At 31.7% G+C, this 22,745-nt stretch overlaps 1 protein-coding gene across 1 annotated transcript; it reads left to right on the top strand.

Moving 5' to 3' along the window:
* The first annotated feature begins 44 nt into the window (after positions 1–44).
* On the top strand, positions 45–10,724 carry LOC137932476 (uncharacterized). Its single transcript, XM_068776104.1, has 4 exons — positions 45–99; positions 6,548–6,665; positions 8,849–8,964; positions 10,603–10,724. Exons 1-4 carry the CDS (start codon positions 45–47, stop codon positions 10,722–10,724), a joined length of 411 nt encoding a protein of 136 aa, XP_068632205.1.
* Positions 10,725–22,745: the final 12,021 nt, after the last annotated feature.

Below are 22,745 nucleotides of genomic sequence, written 5' to 3'. Positions count from 1 at the left end.
CGCGGCGATGACGCGGCCCGCGTCGCGCGGCATGCCCTGCTGACATGGCGCCCAGCCGCTCCGCCCTCCTTACGTTGGCAGCTCTCGCAGCACTCGCTGGTAACGCTCATTAATTCGCTTCATCATCATCATCATATCAACCGGTAGACGCCCACTGCAAGGCATATGGCTCCCCCAATAATCGCCACGATGAGCGAACCAGCGGTTTACCTACACATGTATTCCATTACTAATCTTTTATTAACGTACGAATCCTAGACGAGGTCACTAAAGATCGGCCTTATAACAAGGCTCAAGTTCACACAAAGAGCGATAGAGAAAGCTCGGAGCAATGATTCGCAAAAATTCGCTGCGAAATCGAATTAGAGATGGAGATATACGCAAAAGGTCCGCAGTCCCCGAAGTAGCTCGAACGATTGCTCGTCTGAAGTGGCAGTGGGCAGACCACTCAGCGCACAGAACAGATGCCCTCTAGGGCCTTATTGTTCTGCAATGTAAATCACGAAACGGTTAGCGAGTGTACGATGTCCACCTACGATGTAGACAGAGCTTATTAAAGTCGTCGGAAAACGTTATATATCGCTTTTAGCCGGTCCTGTTATAAATCTAGTGAAGAGGCGTTTATTCGACATTGCATGTCCTAAACTTCCAAATTCAAATTTAAAATGTCTTTTTTCGAGTAGGTAGTTAGGGTATTTACACGCACTTTTAAATCGTTAATATTTTAAGATAATAAGCTACAATCAGTTAAGAGTGCAGTTTCTCTTTTTAAATGAAACCTGATGATGCTTGATGAATTCATTATAATATTAACCGAATTCGATCAGCTAAAATCTCTTGAATGCTATAATAAGATTTATCTAATAATATACCTTTAATAAAAGGAACGTCTGAAAGTTTTCTAGAACTTTATTATATGTGTATGTGTATGATGTACACTCATACCCATAAAAAATTAGTTACTTTTTCAACACGAAATTCAGGCATTAGACACGCACTTAAAAATCATCATGTACGGTATTACAATATACTCATAGAATTATAACGTTATATATAATAAAAAGTTCTCTCAATCAATCCGATACTAGTTTCTATAATAGTGGGCTCTTATGAAATTTCACTGTAAGGTGTCCTATGTGGATAATACGATAAATTAATTATTTATATCAAAAATAGTCTTACATCGCTGTTGTTTTTTGTTATATTTAAAACTTTACCGTCAAGTCCGTTATACAAAAATTAAAAGCTAGTAATCTCCTCCAATCGTACTAGATGTGGAGAAAAGTAGTGTGAATGAAAAACCGGGTCTTCCATGGAAGCCCTCGAGCTTCGTCACTATGAAAAGAGGTTTTAGACTAGGCGCTCTCTGCGCCGTGCCAACTCAAACTCGCGAAATCTGCAAATCCCATTTGGGCGGTAGTGATAGTCCGGTTCGTAATATGTTAATATCGAATAATTAAAACTTAGGGAAATAAATTTACCGTTATTAAAATTTGTTAAAATCTTATTTTTAAAATATGTTAATCCATTATTATTAATATTTTACCCAAATAAAAATTTTAGCTGATTAAATGCAAGAAGTATTCTTCATCAATTAACATTTGAATAAAGTAGAAATACAGCAAAGTAGGTCATCAATCTATTCACTTACTATAAAGTTCCAGTGCTGTGCAAAGATCATAAAGTTTTCCTAATTAATAATCTGCACGGTATTTTTAATTATTTCTGTAAAATAAATTCAACGTGAAATAATTTATACCTAGTTAAAATTAAAAAAATATTTAAATACCGAAATCTACAGACAGTATATATATGCTTTTACAGTAGTAAGTGACAAAAGTCCGAAAGCTTATATTGCTTGATCAAAAGTGAATTTACGTGTTATGGTAAAAGTACGCCTTGGATAAAGGAATTATGTGTTTGCCACTACGTTATTTCAATGTTCATTTAATATTTAATTTTCTGTCATATGTATTAGGAGAACCGAAAAGTAATGTTGTTTTTGCGCACGTCGATATTTGATTGTCACATGGTAGCTCAAAATGTAATGTCATGTCTTTCGCATGTTTTTCTCAAATCTGGAGTATTTATCATCCGAACAGGTGGTAAACTTAACTTAAAGTCAATAAGATATGTTTGTTGAATATAAAATTAAATGGAAATAAAAAAAAAGTTTTCGTAATTCCAACTACAAGGATTCGTATGTATAAAGTTTCAATCGTATACCAGAGGAAGAGAATAAAAAAATCAATGGAATTGGCCACAAGTAAATCTGTGCCAACTCTTTTGTATTCCGCAGTGGCTCTCAAATTCATTCACTGATGTCTAGCTGGGGTTGCAATGGCGTCGCTTTTTTGAGTTATCAATGCGATAAGTTCCGAGTCTTTATTCGTGGAGAGATTGTGCATTACCGTATTTCAGCAATTTACCGTATTCAAATGAGTCCGCTCGAAATCGCCCCGCAAGTATATTATTACTTTTACGACACGGTTTTCTATGATAGCTGTTCACATTTGTCGCATAAAAATTTACTGTTTTTTTATTATAAAAAAGAGTAACTAAAATTAATACTATACCATTTAGATATATTCCAGTATCCGTAACATTATTCGTAGCATGCGGTAATTTTTTCTTTATTTGTTAATCAAACTTCATAAACATTTCAACATCTGTTGGTCGCTATGTGGCCGCTGCCACAACTTACCAATTTGTTGGCTTGTGTTGGTCACTTTCTTTTATCTAAGAATAATCACATAGTTTTTTTTTCAAGCATTCTTGTTTTATAGTTTAGACTTATTATATAACCATAACAAGCGTCTTTCATTGACTTTACAAATAAATGATTTTATAATTAAAAATAATTGTAAATATATTGGTAAGAGAGAACGGAAGAGTTAAATACACAACAATACTCTCTGTTCCCGTCGAATTTGGTAAAATGAAATTCAAACAATGTGAATATCTAATCGAAACCAAACAGAGGTTAGTTTCGGCACGTTATACAATTTCGGCGCTACTGAGATTTATTAAGAATGCAGCAGCTGCTTCTCCTAACTTGGAAGTCATAAACCGCTATAATATAATATAACTATTAGTGTAATGCTAATACCTATTTCTTGTACACACAAAATTTATGAAATAACTCAAGTTCGTTGTAAAATCCATAGGGAATCATAAACTATGTTTGTTGGCTTACGTCGCAGATCATCAACAGCCTACATACAACATTACTCAATTAATAAAGAGTTAACTCGTCACAAAATAGCTTTTACTTTATAGAGTTTGATTTATGTTGGTTTATAGGAAGCTAATAGAAGCAAATAGCTTACTATCACACTTTTATTAGCCATAATACGTCTTGCAGTCCATTTTAATATGTTGCTACATAATCTTTAGTGATTCAGTCCTGCGTGGCAACGCGCTTGCGCTCCCCGCTTTCAGTTGGTCTGATAATGGCTACTGATCGAGCCGAATTTACGTTCTCTTTTATATCCTTGATTCGAAATATTTAATATGTAATGCCTAAAAATCCTGGATTCCCATTCGGTGGCATTGTCTCTGGTATAATCCGATATATTTGTGCAGGGCCCGAGCAGATATTTGCGGTAGTCGCAGAGTTTAGTTACTGCAGTGCTACTAATCCACTATACCGCGCCTTAAGAAAGCGCGTTCAGGTGGGGGTTCAATAACAAAATCCATAACCGTCTCCTCCTCCTTCTCACCGCGTGCACACCTTAGGTGGTGCAGTACAGCGGTCTTAGAAGCTCTATAAGTTAAAAGTTTAGGTTTAAGTTTTACACTCTCAATACTCTGTCGCCTCCAATTTCTCCAAATAGAGGCAGCTATGAAAATAAACGGTAGCTTTCTAATGTAGAAGACGTAATAATCGTTATCTTTTTGGTTTAAGGAAAACGCCACCACCTACGAGATGACTTGCAAAAAAAATTACCACCATGTATAGTGTGATTGGTTATTAGTGTTAAAGTTTTAAAGAGGTGAATATATAGTTCATTGTCTGTAAATCAAAGACACACCCTATCCAAAAATCAACGGTTTCAGAAGTAATAAATAACTTAATGATAACGTGGTAAGAAAAAGCGTTTCAGAAATTCGGATATTACTACTTATTAAAATTTGTTATTGTCTACTACTATCTATCCTCGCAAACTTCGTGCCGTCAGAAGTTATTGGCCTGTCGCATTGAACTAAAGTTTCAGAATAATCACTTTATTGTTGATTGGAAATAGGTGTAAATGTTTTTAAGTCTTTAACTGACAAATGTGTTATTTAAAGGTTTAAAACTTGTAGCCAAGCGCCCTGTGTAGGTCACTTTGTAAGAGCTACTGATAAATTTTAAAAATGAGTACATTGAGGCTTACTAGTGGCTCCATTAATTTTATAAAAAAAAATTTTATGAATTAAAGTTATTTAGGTCATTGAGTAAAATTGTAATATCAGAATTTAACAGTAAGTCATAATGGAAAAGACAGACACGCTTACTGAATAGACTACCTACTTTAGAGTGGAACAATAGCATTCAAAGGCAGGCTTTCATTTTACTATCAAGAACGTCAATCCTTATATAGCATTTTGAATGCATTTCAATATGAATTTATCTGACTATAAAAAGTTTCAGGTCTGTACTTAAACATTGCTAGTAACTATTTATAACAGCAGAGAATACATTTCTACAGGGTTATAGGTATAAAGACAATAATATGTTTTACACCCTAACAAAAAGATAATAATATAATGTAATGATAATAAAGTAAGAAAAAGAGTTTCTAAAATTCGAATTATTACATATTAAAATTAATTATGAAGTATTGGCTTGTTGCACTCCAATGGAAAATAAATTAATGTAATGTATTTCAATGATCAGTTTATACTCGGTGATTCGAAGGTGTAAGGTGTAAATGTAGAGCTATACATTTACTTCTTTAAAGATTTTACATCTATAACCAATCACTCATTATATAATAATATAATAAGAGACATCCATGGGACCATAACGCTTAGAGACTTAAAATTTGAAAGTAATGTTTTGCTATATTATTGTTGACGATTGGGGAACCACGATATGTATTGCGATCGTTCTTCCTTTACCTCTTCCTTTTACGGCTGTTCGACTTTTAACATATTTTAATTGTAGTAGGTAATATCGTAATTCCTGGATTTTTCCCTTCAATCAGTTATTCAAACAACATTGTGTTAAAATTTCAAGCCGTAAGACGTTTTACGCGTAATTATGAAGGATTAAGTTATTAAACATCTAGATCGTCTCGTTGTGTCCGCACTTTTAACGTAACAAATGAAACTTTATTTAAATTGAAAAACTTAATTTGGTTTTTAAAGATTACGAGTATTTAAATACAGATTAAGAAATGTAACAAATAAAAGCAAATCTTTACATAATTATAATGATTAAACATAGATCCTTAATAATTACATTAATTCATTTAAGAGTTATTCAACGCTTTGAGTCAAGGGAAAATAATTAACAACCTCATTTATTAAGTTCTTAAAGAAACGTTGTAAAAGGTACGATTCCACTTCAATGTAAGCATTTACGAAAGATCGAGTTTCAAAAGGCTTTTGAAACGTCTGTCATTATTCATTTAATTTACCTCAAGTGTAGAATAAGATTATTGAGTAGATTTATTTTATATTCTCTTTACTTATGTACGTACTTATAGGATATAACTAATATTATCCCACGACTTATTACTGAAAAATCGGACTTAGACGTTTTTTATAAAAAATTGCGTAGTTACATACATGGGTAAAATATAGCTTAAATACGTATTCTTTTAATATTTAAAGCAGAAATTAAGACAAATTACTTGTACTCTCAGAACATCTATTACAAACTTGCTCTTTTCTATGCGTCAGGGTAATAACTTCTAGTAGTACAAGTCTGCAGGGCAATATAGTAAACAATCATTAATACTGTAAAAGCCTTTCATTACTATCTTATAAATATGTTTGTTATTATTTCTGAAACCATTGATTCTTGAGTGGGATATACCAATCATTAATTGACAGCAAATGACTAATATATTCATTATCATATCATCATACATCAATATAAAAAATCACCCGTATACATGTAAGTAAGATTATAATTTATAATATTATTTCTGTTTGTAATGAAATAGGCTATGAGAAGATAGACGGAAACTTCTCATATTTACAGAGATGGATAAATATTACTATTATAACGATATATTTTTTATCTATTCTTTTGGTTTTACGCTGCATTGTTAGCTGTTTATGTCATAATAATAAGATCATCAAATGACAGCAGTTGTGGCCGAAAGGTTCTCGTTGGTAGTCCTCTACGAAAGCCGACGTCATAGGTCGCGGGAAGTCTAGTGAGCGCAAGAGGATCGCGGCGATGTTCGAGAAAGTCCTATCCTTGCAATGGGTGCCTATCGGCTGACATAATAATGAAAAAATCATAGATTGAGGTAGATATAAATACGAAATATTATGTTTTAGATAACATATCTTAATGAAACTAATTAAAACTCAAATGCGATCGTAGGGTGTTGTGTATGCGCGCCGCAAGGCAGTGTGCAGGGCGGCGTGCAGGGCGGCGCCCAAGTGCCGCCAGGGGTGCCGCACTCCACCGCACCGCCGGCAGGAGTTGGCGGCGTCCGCAAGTACGTTTCACAATTATATCTATACTCTACATTTTCCTCGTATATGTGTGCCTTGTGTGTAGGGTTGCCATAATCTTTAAAATGTCGTAAATATTTAAAAAAATACTTAATAATTTACATGAAATTTAATGGAATTCTGTGAAATATTTTGAAGTCCGTTATTAAATAAACAAATTGATTAATATCCCTAGGTTTTTATTAGTTAATAAATAGTGAACAACAATTTATAATTTTCGGCATTCTAAGGATAATCCATTCCAATCATAGTTATCCAATTATGTTTCTTTCCTAAATCCTAAGCTGAGCTATCGAAATTATATTTCTCTCGGCACGTTGCTGATTACGTGTTATAAATGTATTTGGCTTCCTTCCTAATGTTCTTGTAGACAAATGCGCATAACCACATCATAAATTATGACGCCTTAATTTTCTGTAATATCTACAGACACTATAATATATAATCTCTATATCTCACTATCAGAACGTTGGAAATATAAATAAAAATCCACTGGCTTTCTTAGCAAATGTGTTGTATCCTTTTAGTTATAATTTTTACTTTAAGTACTTAATTTAAGTCTTTTCACACGCTTTTGTTAAACAAGGCAATTTTCGTTCTTTATCTAAAAATGTATCATCCTTAGCTCTAAGTCTCTTCGTTATAATGACAAATCACAATACCGCATATTACCTGAGCGTGGCAATTTATTCGAAGTAATCGCGTAAATTTAAAAATTGTCATAAAAATGCAGATGTTAACTCGCATACATTATGCTACTAACAACATAAATTTACTAAGAATTCGAGATAAAAATATTCGAACAGTTATTCAATTTTCGAACAAAAATTGCTAAGCTTAATATTTGTAATGAAAAATTTTATGCTAAAATTAAAATCTTTTATTTGATCATTTTAAGAACTGAAAGTTTGCCTATATTTCGTAAATTAAATTAAATACACATACAAACCGAAAAACAAACAAGCTGTATCCTAAAATGTTCTTTTTTGTTTACACTTACATACATATTAATATTCATTTTCTTAAAACATTGGCAAATTTATCCTTCAGTGTTTGCTGAAATTTCTGGAACATTTTTTGTTATTTGTAAATTTGTGAGTGTACAAAGTTCATTTGTCTTTATTTAAATTGTTATTATTTCTTTTTAACATATGTATTACTAAGACATATTATGTATTTCATATTTTACGATCCGCAACAAAATGGGTGCGACGAGACTATGTAAGTAACTTGTTATATAGAAGATACGTATGCAGTAAAATGCCTAATTTTTATAAATATTTTAGGAGACAAATGCAGACATCGTAATTGCTAAACCGTCGAGTATTACCGATTGGTAAAGTAAAATAACGTAGGCCTAGATCCGCTGCATGAAACAGATGTTACTTGCACGTTTGACACTATATATTTATTGGGACGTAAGTATTTGAACTTCATTACGCAAAGGATTTTGCATTTATCGCTCAACCAAGCGTATGTACAAACACGTGCCATTCACAAACCTACGCATTAAAGATTTAAGTAAGTCTTTTCGATTGCATTCAGTGGGAAAAGAAATATCATCCTGATAACCTTTGGCCGTTTGTCTGCTCCCGGTTATAACCGAGTGGAAAAAATTGTTTGCGAAATTGAATTGTTTTATTAAAATTTTTGATCGTTATTTTACAAATACGCTTTCCATATCCACCTTTTACATAGTACCTATATATAAATATATGTATATTGTAGTCATTTTGTATGATATGTAATTTTTACTAATATAAAGTATTTCCCGTAAATGAGACATGCTCCGCGGTGCAAGTATTAATATTTAATCTAATTATCGATTTATATGAGAGCATCACTAGTAAATTTGCATTCGCATGTAACACCTATAGTAGGATTAGGCGCCATGCACGAGTAACGTTTTAAATATCCTAAAGACGGAATGAGCTAACAATTCAATTTCGCTTTTAGCTTTAACCAGTATCTACTTTCAGTATGGATCGCAAGCTTCAGCGTCGAAGACATTTGCTTTGCTCTTAAAACAAAATGGAAGTTAAAAGTTATAAAGAGAACCCTAAATCTGTCAGACAAAGTAAAGTGGAGTTGTTTTCGACCGTTGAGATCCAGTGATCATTGTTTCAAAATTCAACTTGTACATTAATTTGGATGTGTTTGTACACAGATTCAGTCAGTATTCCAGAGGGCGAGGTTACCGCGACTGGCGCACACGCGGAGATCCCACACTCATCAATTCTCTCTGGCGCAGTCGGCAACCGCTTGGCATTCGGAAACAGCTCGGTAAGATATTAACATAATGTACGCGCCCATTTTCCGTTTCTCATTTGCCAAATTATCAATCATTTCAAAATGGCATTGATAAATTCATACCTTACTTTTTACGCAATGACCTAATATATTGTTTACTACATGGAATATTAAAGCCTTGATAAAGCAGAGGTAAAGTTATAGATAAATACAAATTTATAGCTATGGTTCATTCAAACTTACTATACATTACGAGTTTGTACCTTCTTAAATAGAAAAACAGAATATGATTTACTACTGCTTTCCTGGCTAAATTGTTATATATCAAAATGATAACTTGAAATAATAAAATAAAAATATCAAAATCACAACGTGACGAAAAGGTAAATAGATTTTATGATTGTAATTTAATTTCCCGTTGCCAAAAAGTTTTTTTTTTATTTCTAAGTTGTTAATCATATTGGATCAGGTAAATACCGTTGAAATATAATATATAGCTAAAGACAATAAAAAAATATAATTAAACATAAATCAAAATAAGAGAAACTGTTTACGAACCCATCACATAGCGCATATAACCCAGACATAAGCCTCCCATAGCATATTCAAGTGCAATTTTTTTTTAAATTTATCTATCATAACTACTAGCCGTGTATTTCGCCTTCCTTTTTATTACATTCAATTAACAAACTCGAATAGATAACCGTTCAGAAAAAAAAATTGTTTATTAAAAGTAAGTAAACGGAAAATATTACTATACAATATATTTTTATAACGTTTTATTAAACCTGATAAAAGAAAAATGTTATTACACGTATAATAATTTGATATTTCGCGGAAGGAACTCTCTGGTATGAAATATAATATAAACTTAGAACCAAAGCTTAGCGTAGGAAATGAAATCACGCTCATAACACAATTGAAGTTTAAGGAGGTTACAGCGTAATAGCGCTTTGATGATAATGCGGTGCTCGGTTAAACTGCTGGAATAGTCATTAACATAAAGATGTCTAATGTGCCCAATGTTTTTGACTGACGTCGTTATGTACCGAATGTCATATAAGTTGTTTTCCCACAAAATTTCTTTCGAAATTTGAAATAAATTATTGGTAACAATCGCATAAACTTTGACGCTTGTACCATTCAATTTTTATTATGAGTCAATGAGAACAAATAATAAAAAAACTTATATTTCTTTATGCCCAGATTAACGATAAAATACCGTAATCATTATTCCATTTATATATAAATTTAGTTGTTTTATATATTTAACATTTTTTATTTATATAAAATAAGTAAAACAATATGCAGGCCTATTACCTAGCATTCTCTTCCATTGAAACTATGTTGGTTTAACATCCATAACTGTTGTCCACTGCCTGATTCACACGGCCCCCACTACTTCTTGTGGTGCAATTATAAAAATCTGTTCATAGTAAAACTCTAGCTAAGAATAATACCTGCACGAATTATAGTTTGAAAATATGCATTTTTTAATGAACGCCTTCACAATCCCTCTAGTGAGTGAAAGATACTCTTTATCAAATATCAAGTCTCTAAGCCTCATGGTTCTAGAGATATCGTGATAAATCAGTATATAGGTGGAAATCCCTTATTAGTTATGTATATAAATTATAATTTTTAATGTTCTTTCTGTTTGTAACGAAATAGGCAACGCAGAAGTATACATAGTACTGGCATTGCTGATCGGCTTCGTGACTGTGGTGGTGGGGTGCTGGCTGTCGGACAACTGCTGGTCGCCGGAGCCCGAGGATGCGCTAGCGGGCGGCTGACCCGTGGCGGCGGGCGCATGCACGCACGTGTAGCGCCCGCCCTCCGCGGCCGACAGCCCGTCGGGCGCGGGCTCGCTGTCACCAGTGCTGCCACCACCGGCGCCCCCCAACGCCCGCGCGCCAGCTTTCCTCCACGCCGCTCGACATCTCTGCCGAGGCGCCTGTCTTGCACTTCCATGCGACGGCAACCATCGGCAACCAGTTTTTTGACCCCAATCCTCCTGTCGCCTGCACGAAAAGTCTAACGGAAAATTCCCTTCCATGGTCAACGGTGGTGTATGCGATAGCGAGTAAATTAAAGACAATTGCGTGTGTTGTGTCTGATTTGTGAAACGGCGACAAGGTGCAAATAACTTTACTAATAAGAGCTTTCATTATTTCTATGTATTTTCATGTGTGAAAAAGTGTAATGTGGTTGTAGACTGTTTTTAAGACCTAAATGACGCAGTGGCGTAAACAAGTCACTGTGCTATCGTCGGATCAATCATTGTAGGCAACGCTTCTAGCGGTCGCTCCAGTCTCGATTCATATAACCGAGGTGTAACTACGATTTCACTATTGTTTCTAAAAGTATGTGCCTTGAAACGCTTTCCTCGACTTGACTTGTAGTTTAGAACGTGTTTTGGAACCCCTTAGAAGACATTTCTTCTCACTGTCTGTATGGACATGTAATCCCATATTCTAAGTGCAATACACATCATGACCGTGCCTTTACCGTTCTATAGACTTTGAGAGGGACGTAATTAACAATAGGTTTTTAAAGAACACTTTCCTTCATGGGGAAACACTAACCAATGATTACTTTTGTAATTTTGTAAAATTCCCTGCTTGGTTTATTCTGTTTTACCTGGTTATAAGACGCTGTAATACAGAGGAAAGTAAGATAGGACCAAAGACTCATATTTATGTGTCAATTGAATTAATTAAAAATACCATGGTCATGTAGATTAGAATTCAAGTTTGGTGACAACGATACGGTTTGAATAAGTGTAGAATTTTGATACATTTTTTGGCGATTTATAACAAACCAACATGTACAAAAATTTACTACGACAATTCTAATTGATCACATACTTAAGTATTTGTACGGTCAACCATGTAATAAAGTTTATTAAAATTTTCATTTAAACTGTCTCCCAGAAACTAAACAATGTACCGTTAGATTAGATTTCGGGATTCACTTTGTTATAAAATCACGTGCGTAAAAATCTAGTGAAAGATCCTTGTCTTTTGCTTGAAACGGAAAATGATTAACTTATTAAATGAGACAATGGTATCCGAATACTTGTAACGAAATATAATTGAGTCGTATCGGCACAAAGTTTATCTTGCGTAGTGTTTCGAGTTTGTAACTATTGGACCGCACAGATAATTAGTCACGAAGTTAATGTAGCGTACGATGTGGGTTTATGCATTTTATAACTTTAATATCGAGACACGTTTAGATGTTTGTATTAAGTAATATAATTAGGTCGCCATATGTGTTTAAAGCTTTTTGATAGTGTTAATGTATATAAAATTGTTACTTTGAAACAATTTTTCGATTTTCAACTATATACTTAATAAAATAATAACAGATAAAATTTATTTCAAACCAGGAACACAGGAGTGTTAATACGTATTGCTTTTAATCTAGTTTAATATATGTGCAATATCATATGTATATATATATGTATATATAATATTTTTTAATATAACAAGTAATGTACACAATTTCGTAACTTTTGTTCTGATAATATAATTAAAAAATACTCCGTTTAGGTGCTTTCATAACACGATAAAACCCCCCTTTAAAAGAAAAGTTCTACGTTATTACCAAAATGTAATATTTTTGGTAAAAACGTACATTTGATAAAGTGACGAAATTAACCAATACTAGACAAAGTTGTTTGAACATTAACATGTACATAAAACATTTCAAATCTGTAGTCGCAACCCTGTTACCTCTTCTGATAAAATTATTTTTAAACTTTCGAATAAATATGGCCATTTCGTAAGTGAAACCACTTTCCACGTTGACTGAAACGAAACTAAAGTTACTTTACATCATATAACATTTAGTCATTTACCAAACTTTTAACGATACAGTTATTTCATTTATTTCTGTAAATCTGATTTTTATAAAAAGTTTTAATTTTGCAGCATTCAAGAGAGATGTAGTACTTCGGATGTAGTTGTCTTTTCAATTATATTTTTTTATAAAAATATAACATGAAAAAAAAGTAACTTTCGACTAAATAACATATAATATTTGGTTTATCGCCAAAAATATAATGATTATCTTGTACGCTACCACGGGCAACATTACTCAATATGAGATTATAGCATAGTTTGCCATGTCACTTTATGTGTGTATTAACGAATATGATAATTTTGTATACATCCGTGGATAACATAGATAACCTTAAACAAAAACTTATAGGTCACATACAATTTTTCAATTTTAAATCGATTTCCCAGGATCATAAAATAAATTTATGTCAATGCCTAAATTTATCATTTTTTAATAGTATCATAATAGAAATTTTAAGTTACGCTATTTCAATATGACTATTGAGTTCTGACATAAAATTATTGACTTGGTAAGTGATATTTCATTTCGTTTTAAGCATATTTATATTATGGTAATTGTTCTATAACATCGTCTCAGCATAATAACAAGTAAAACGATTTTCTTAAAAAAATACCAAGAATTACATAACTTTGTCATTAACTTAGTTTTAGCAACAAGTGCATATAAGTATTACGTTAAGTAAAATAATAAAAGCACGTGTTTGTATTAAGAACATACAATTTATAAAATTAGAATACTCGTTCTAGATAGTAAGGAAACCGACTGAATAGTCAATACTTTTAAGTGATTTGTAATATTTATTTAGATATTAGATTACCCGTAGAGAATAGTTATAAAGCCAAAAAAGATACATTGTCGTTTTGTAATTATTATACTCACTAAAATGCAACCGGAAGGTAATAATGTTCATCGTGACGTCACAACTTGTCATTACTAAATGTTTAAATTAAAAAAATATGTGAGTCTAAAGAATTTTTTTGATTCCCTATTTTATGCAACGTAATATTATTACTCAAAAATGTAAATTCTTTGAATTTCAAAAGAATACGAAAAAGACATTTTGGACAATTGCTACATTTTTGTATATAGGTTAATTTTTAGTATAATAGTTGAAGTTTAATTGTTTTAAGAGTTTTCTTGTGTGTTATTTATATACTCGACGATACACTTTCCGCGTGCATTAGTGCATGAGTGAAAGACTGGCTGGCTAGCTTGGCTGATTTAGGAATTGAGAACATGTACGCTCAATATATATATAGTGAAATAATAATAAATAAGTCATTAATTGTCACAAATAATTCGAATAAATGTAATATTCAACAAAAATGTGCATTTTATTCATAACCTATATATGGTCACTTTTTGGCAATGAGTCTTGAGGTTACGAATACAAAATAAAATCAGTTTAAAAAAATAACAAATTGATCAATATGGTTCCGAAGAAAAATAGCAATACTAATAATACTTTTGTAAAACATTTAGTGAAATTTTAAATGTCTTAAACAAGACCTAGATTATTTTTGAAGAAAAAATATTTGAATTTTTTTTCTTACTATTATTTTAATTGTCTTTATAAAGACATAGTTTCCTTAATTCTAAAGATAATAAAAAAGGACTGTTTAAAAAATTTATACAATTTTTTCACTTTTTTATTTATATTACGAAAATCTGTTAACTTCTGGTAAAAAGAAGTATTTTGTTAGTTATACCTTTCATCAGCATTCATAATGGCCCCTATTTCACGACATAAAACAACTGCCTCGGATATATCCGTTGGCTAAGGAAATGTACACATTATTTATTCACGGGGTTCTTTTCAGTCGAGAGTCTCGAGTTGACTGCTTCAACGGAACGCAGCACTAGTTATAAACACCAGGCGTTTTCTTCTTTTATTCAAATTAGCGAAATCGCGAAAAATGTCTGGATACGTTTAATAAAAATTATACGTAAATTTGTGCTAAAGAAACATACAGTAAACTCTAATCCTGACAAAAAACCTTGACTAAAATTCATGTATAGTAATTTTTAATCAGTGTATTTAGATTCTGATTATGATTCAGCCGAAGAATCTAGCGCTGAACATAGGTTTCCCCATAGATTCTTTTTATACTTTCAGGGGGTGCTTCATGTGATCATATAGACCAGGCTCTCTGCTCTCAGCACTGGATGTATATAAGTACCGCTTGGGTTACCATAAACTTACGTCGCAGTGAGCGAGTTAACAAGGTAGTCAGTTCTCCTTGTGGACACGTCGCGCCGTGTCTTCTACTCCTATCTCTGTAATAAGCAGTTAACTCTTAACTAAACTAAATTAAGTAAACACGTAAACTTATTCACATAAAAAAATTGTAAATTTTTAAAAATTTAAACCTAAATAAAATACAAAAATATCTCATTACAATTAAGAATATTTTTTTTTATTCATTCATATTGGTGCAGAAAATGTTTTAAATGTTGTCTTTGCAGCGTAGCTACACTGACAGATTTCGTATTGTTTATTTATACGCCTGTCGCAGTTTAGAAAACTAAATAAGTACATGGAACGTATTTGGGAGCACTCTCTTTATTTGTGGATTTAATGCTTTAGTACATAACAATTTTTCCATTATTTTTCTCCAAACTCCATAAAAATTTTGTTCGTGCCTTCAATATATTAAAAAAGAAACGAAAATTTCTTCGAGTTTTAACTCAGTCCATATTCATCGTATCATTTTTATTTAAATTCATATAAAAATATTCTTCAGGTTTATATATGAGTCGCTTTTATGAATAGAATTACATTCTTAAATTAATACACGATCGGTCATAGATGTAAAAAATTTAAAGAAGTGAATATATAGCTAATTTATGAGAAAAAAGCATTAAAGCTTAAAAGTGATCATTCAGAAACTCTATTGAAATGCGACAAGTCAAACATCTAGTAGATCAAAGCCTGCAGAGATAAATAGTAAACAATAATAATTATTAATGTGTTTTAAATTTTGGAAATGCCATTTTTAACTATAGTATTATTACGTTATTTATAATTTCTGTAGCCCTATTTTTGGTCAGGATATACGATACTTTAATTGACATCAAATAAGCTTCAACTCATTTCAAACACCTAAAACCAATGACCCATACATAACCAATGTAAACTATTTTCTCAATTTAATTTAACTATTTGGTATTTTAACTATTTTCATATGAAGGCTTTAAGCATACCACCAAAAACATTTTGCACTAATAAGAACGCGCCATTTTATTAAAGAAAATCAGATTAAAAATAAATCATAAAATTGTAGAGTACAACAAATTAGTTACGACAATGTTCAAACTGGTACACAGTAATGGTTTCGCTCATAAACAGTAGTAGTTTAGCGGTAGAAATAGGGGCCGCTGTTGTTCCCGCTGAGTGTTTAGTAAGTTGTATATATTTCGTAAAATACAAAGGATTTCACGACTAAAACAAAAGCGCAATACGCAACGAACATGAAAACAATAGTTTCTTTTTTATTTCTTATAAATAATACTTTTTGGTAAAAATCGACAAAGACTATAGATAAAAGCTGATATATTTGTGTGTTCTGAAAGTTAAATGCTTTATTTAATGATTTCAGTCGTATGATTAAAAATTAATACCAACCGTTAATAATTCTTTCAATTAACCATAAACAAATCTTGTTTATGGTTCATAGAATAATTATTTTTATCCTCAACACCTTTTCGATAATAGCACTCCGTTAAAGGGTAAAGGTGTGGTGTATTCTGGTCCGTAGCTTTAAAAATAAACGCCCGTATCGGCGGACAATATCCGTCTGACGTCAGAGCTAGCCTTTTTACAAAGTTAGAACTTCGATCATTACGCTCTCTCTGGAAGAGTAATGCCAATAACAAGTTTGCGTGTTCTCTGCCATTGATAAACTTTATAAGGAAAAATAAAAATATCTTCTGACGACAAAGAAAAGAATGATGTCTTTTACTAAAACTATACAGGTTGATCATTAATAGATATGAATGCTTTAAAATTATATTAAATAAAAAAAATCTTTCGAAGTTTTATCTTTATACAACACGCCGTCTGTTATTTGCGATACTTTGTAAAATAATTAGAAAAATATTACTTAGAGAAGAGAAAGGCACGATTTTAATAAATTTATTATTCAATAGAGTTGTAAGAGTAACTCATCACTGTTAAACACGCCAAGTAGTGCCATTTATTATCTGTTATTTGATTCATAGACTTGCTTTCACACCAGCTGCAATATTAACCGCTCGAAATCGTTTTCAATAAACGTTATCATAAATTTTGAGCAAAGAATGTGCTTTGTGAACTTAAAATAAATTGATGTATTTAATCCTTGTCTGGTTTCTAGAATTATTCTTTGAAAATATTTACGGAGTTCTTCAAAATGACATATTTTCTAGGGCTTTCATCAGTAAATCTTTTTCTCCGAGGACATCAAAGTGGATTTTACCGTCGTCGCTACAAATAGTAAAATCTGAAAAAACTATCGAGTTCCGATTTGAGACTACGGTAAAATTACTAATCTAATTACAAAATCTTGTACTCTTCAGTAAAATGAGGAGTATGCTTAGCAGTATCTATTCTATTTTATTTTATATTCGTTATTTTACATACAACATATTTTATTACGTTTCGTATCCTTCAAACGAAAGTTCGCCGTCGTCCGTCTACTAACATTCAAGTATAAAAAAGTCTCACGTTACATAATGTACAAGAATACTCGAAAAGAGATTTGAGGAAAAATAAAAAGTAATACTTTAATATATTTTAATTTTCTTAAATAACGTCGTCATATACTTTTGGCGATGTATGTCAATATTCGAATTCATTTCAATACTTAAATGTTATTATAATTATCATTTGTATGATCCAAAAAACTGCAAAAAACATTATTATTTTTTCATAAAATAATCGGATTTTGTTACAACTACGAATGCCTTCTCTAGACTTCATAAAACTAGTAAATTTATGTTTCATGAATTCTAGAGAAGGGATTATCTCATTCTCTCTCTCTCTTTCTATTATAGGAGAATTCAATCTGATTCTATTAAAATTTCTGTCATTCTTCAGTTGATATACATATGCAAACACTTTAAACGATCTTATGTTGATAGTAATGTGAATAATTAATAATATTAACAACTGTTAGAAAAATCTTTTTTTATAATTTTTTTTAATATATTAAAGAGTGTTTGTAAAAACGCATACGCGAACAAGTTGTGAGACATTATTCCTTTAATTTACTATCTTATCCGAACTTCTAATGCAAGATTGAAAACGATAGTTGAGAGTGAATCTTCCTTTTTAATAATACAGAAGAAATATATTGCGGGGTTCAGAATCTTCGTTCTGTATTCTGACCACTTACGCCTATTATTTTTGCTGTAAGATCTACGGTGATGTAGGAAATTGTCAGTAATTCCAATAAGACATCAGTGCCTCCGAGTTTTATTTTTGTCTTAAATCAGTATCGTTTTACGAAATTAGAATTATTAAACTATTGTTTGCATCTTTTAACAACTTATTTTTTTTAATATTAGTTAACATAAAAAATAAAATAACCTTTCTTTTAATCATCGTTATGAGTAATAAAGAAAAAAGTCACAACTGAAATCCACATAAGCCGATAAAGCGATAAGAAAACATAAATCTACTTAAGATTTGACATGTTGATATTCCTGTCTGGCAAAAAGCCAAAATGTTTGAATTAACGATATTTTTGCCTTTTACAATTCTTTCGTTGGAAAGTTATTTCAGAACGTCGATAAACAGGCAATTTAAGTGCGGTAAGACGGTAATTCGAAGGCTTTGCGGAGTTTTACTTTTTTAACTTGAACCGCCTACGGGCTTTAAGCCTTCTTTGTTACAATTTACAGATAGTCTCATGTAAACGTTCGTTAACATCGTCATTCCTCAACTTTTTTCGTAACATATAAGCCTTGGGTGGTAAGTTAGAGTAATTGCGTTTAATTTCTCAATGCCAATACAAAACGTTTGACACAACATAACTCAGACTTTTGAACCATAACATATTTATAATACACGGGATTGGAATAAATTTTATATAACGAGCAAAACTTGCATACTGCTGTTTGGCGGCAGAAATAGATCATGCGGTGTTGTTCTTTTGCATAGGAGCCTTACTACTAAGGTGTTACCATCAATAAAGTGTAACAAATACAAAAAAAATACCAAAATCAACATAGAGCAAATACTTTAAAAAATAATTATATATATATATATATATATATATATAAATATTGACTTGACTTATTAATGGACGCACTCCACATTTACTTTCTTTTGTTATACGAAAAGTAATATAGAACTAGACACTTCCCATTACCTTAAAACGTATACTCTATTCCTGGCAGAAAAACCGACGAAGGTATGTTTCTCCTCTTATTTTTCGAGTGTAAATATTTAAACAACTAAATCCTTCGACTCCGCTACCATTTTCGCTATTGTGCCGTAACACAAAGATTTCTACGACCTGACTGAAAAATTAAAATTGGTTACGGTTAAAAAAAATCGTCTTGAGCTATATGTTTATTTAGCGAGGAGACGAAACCGCAATTCAGTTCTTCGAGCAGGTAATTCGCATTCTCACGTTTGCATTTTGCATGTGGACTATTGTTTGACTGAGACAACATCGTAACCAGTTTTCACTGAAGCAATGGCTGACTATATAGAATAGAATAAAAATCAAAAACAAAACAATTAAAATAAATCCTTCTATTAGGTTTTCTCTTTTGTATGAATATTAATATCATGTTTTAAATTAAAAGATCTTCATCAGCACCGATCTAGCTAGTGGGGCCTACCCACGCTGCGTTTACCAACTCGTGGTCGCCACTCGAAAACTATTCAATCTCTACGGGCATCACTTGCTAGAGCAATTCTTCAAGCTACGTCGGACAATCAATATTCGCAACTGTCAATGAACATTTGTCAACATTTAACAACAACCATTAAAAAAAGTCTTGATTTTTTTATTATAAAGCAAATATTCTTTGAAGATTAACAGTTACAGATTTAATTTATTTATATATTCTTAGCTCCGCCAGATAGGACAGATTCTATTTTAGCCAAAGCTCTTACGTGACTCTATTGAGAAACGTGTATATTTACTTATTTTTTAAGGTGATGAATGAATGAAATTACTTTTATTATAAAAATCCATTGAAGTAATAACAATAAAATCTTAGACCTGAACCTGAACTTTAAACGAGGTTAAAATTCTTCCAGAAGTTTAGATTAGAATATAGCAGTGGACATTCTGCTGCTCAAATGATATTCTAAATTAAGCCTTAATTTTATTTTATTTTTTATTTACAATAAATTTACAACGAAGATAAATAAATATTATATTTGTTTAAAAAAAGTAAGCGCATAAAATATATCACTTCTAGATACAGACAGGTTTACTTTCTAGGTAACATAAAACAAAATGCGAGAGTCCCCTTTGGGTAAAATGGTTTTAGTGTGAAAGTTTGCAGAGAATCGCAAACAGAATCCGTCTAAACCTTGCTACTGTATGTAAACTTCCTTACATTTATATTAAACAGGACTGTTGAAAAGTTTATAAAGGGCGATGGGTACCTGGTTTTACATCGTCGTTTGAGTTTGCAATTTATTTTATGTGGTTGTTTTAACTTAAAAATTATGAGACCATTTTTGTAGTCTCCGCCAGAACATATTTGTTATAAAAATATGAATACCTTCAACGAACTTACGCTGGAATCACTCCTTTTCAAGCTTATAAAATTTATGCGAACTACTTGTCTCTAAATCTTTATTGTTAATTATTAAAAACAAAAACAAAATTTAAGTGTCCTTCAATTTCTCATTGCCTTTTTCAGTTTGTTGTCTTCAACTTGTCAATGTAATTTACTTACTGGCAACTATATCGCTTTATCTCAGTAATTACATTGTGTTACCTCAAAATGAAAATATTGACATTAGAAATAGTTAACCGAAATTTAAAAAAAAAAACTTACGAACGCACATAGGACCCGAAAGATACTGGATGCGGGCCACTTACAACCGATCCTTTCGGAAATCAATGGTAGGGGCTCATGTCCAACAGTGGACGTTCTAAAGTTAAAATAATAACTAAGAACGAAACTTATCCAAGGAATATCAATTTTTTACGGTAGTCTTAATTTCAAGATAATAACTTTTTTTTAACACAACAATAAAAACACCTATAAAAACTGTAAGCCTACAAAGTGCTTTCAAAGTTATTGACTTTTTATTTAAACATTTATGATACCATACTATGATACATCAAGAAAATTAAATGCGCTATTACATTTGCTTACGAGATTTTGACACAGAACGGAAGTGATTTGGTAGAGAAATTTTATCGCGTTACGTATAACAATACACCCCTTAATAGGCCACGCGAAATTTTCTTAATAAAACGCCACAATTTAGTAAAAGTGTATATAATCAGTAACAAGCAGAAATGAAGATTTGTGTAGACAGACAGGGTGAGCCGACAAACAGAATAATTAATCTGTCATGAGGCGTCTGCGTTCACTGAAACGTGACATCTACATTTGTCCGCTGTGACGCCAAAGCAGTTTCATCGCAGCTTGAATACATCCAGAATGTTCTATAGTATACGGAAACTACAAAGTACAAGACATCACGAAAAAAATAAATGTAAAACACGAAACTGCTGCAATGCGTTTTATTTTATTTCTGGGTTAATTGTACGACAATATCAGAATACGGGACATGGTGAAAACACATGACATGGTGTAATTTAGCTTATACAATATTAGAAATATTAACATTCTGCTTAGTTAGATCGTATGAAAAACGCTTGTAAGTAAGCACGTACCAATAACATAGAAGTTATAATTAGAATATTTATTATATATATATATATTTTATTTTCAAGTCAATACATTAGTTTTGCATGTTTCATTAAAAGTGGTCCGTAATGCTTTTTTTCAAAAGTTTAGTGCGTAAAAGTATCAGCACCATAGCTTAAGTTCAGTACATATACTAATTATTAATAACATATCTAAGGGACAACATTCTACAATAACAACATAACATTTCTAAGGGATAAAGATTTGTATAACAACTACTTCTTCCGTAAAATAGGGTACATTAGAATGTGATATTATTTTTAAAGGTTTCGTAAGTTCACAGTTTAGATACATTCCATTATAATTTGGTAGACACCCTTGCTAACCCTAATAGTTCAGAGAGTTTACTTTTTTCATCATAAGCCCAAAACTTTTAACGAGACAATAGGAAAGCCATATTAACAAAATACAACAAAAGCTATCATTATGCATTGTACTTTTTACATAATATGTATATAGATAAAATAATTAGGTTATAAAATATTACAGAGCAAGACCTGTATTAAAATGATAGTTTTATAAAGCATAATGAAAAAACGAGCAGGAAAATCCCCATAAGATATTACGTATCATTAACCCAATCAATTCTCTTGTTGAGGCGCCCATTTATTCTTAACTCGGTAATACTTGCGTCGTATAGTTCGGTTATATAACTTATTTCATATTATATCCTTTCGTTAAAAAAAATCAATATAATTTTATTTATTTTCGCATACATATATTTATTACACATTTATGGGTTATACACACCGATATGTATTTTCATTTCTGTGCTTGAAAATGGCAACATTATTGGAATTTTAAGCATTTGATCACGATCCAACCTGTTATTGAAAGCAATACATCATTCATTGATAGCCCACGTATAAATTATTTAGTCTTTTCTTATATATTTTATACTATCAAAGTTTAGTTAATCACAGTCGCAATATACTAAACAAGATACATGTAATGTAATAGATGACACTCATAATTACAGCCTAATGCTGGGATGAGGTTTAACCTTAAGGGACGCCCCTGCGGTCGTCAAGCAAGCTACATAAGAATTGTAATGT

The sequence above is a fragment of the Battus philenor genome, unplaced genomic scaffold (genome assembly GCF_028537555.1).
Source record: "Battus philenor isolate CCGP_79_NKW_IND1 unplaced genomic scaffold, ilBatPhil1.0.hap1 SCAF_9, whole genome shotgun sequence".
Taxonomy (NCBI): domain Eukaryota; kingdom Metazoa; phylum Arthropoda; class Insecta; order Lepidoptera; family Papilionidae; genus Battus; species Battus philenor.
Note: the sequence above shows the minus strand (reverse complement) of the source record. Positions and strands in the feature narration are given on the sequence as shown.

Excerpts from the sequence above, each read along its gene's own strand:
- LOC137932476 (XM_068776104.1), top strand. The coding sequence starts at position 45 with ATGGCGCCCAGCCGCTCCGCCCTCCTTACGTTGGCAGCTCTCGCAGCA. Across the intron at positions 6,666-8,848 it reads GGAGTTGGCGGCGTCCGCAA|ATTCAGTCAGTATTCCAGAG; the intron begins GTACGTTTCACA and ends GTTTGTACACAG. Across the intron at positions 8,965-10,602 it reads TGGCATTCGGAAACAGCTCG|GCAACGCAGAAGTATACATA; the intron begins GTAAGATATTAA and ends GTAACGAAATAG.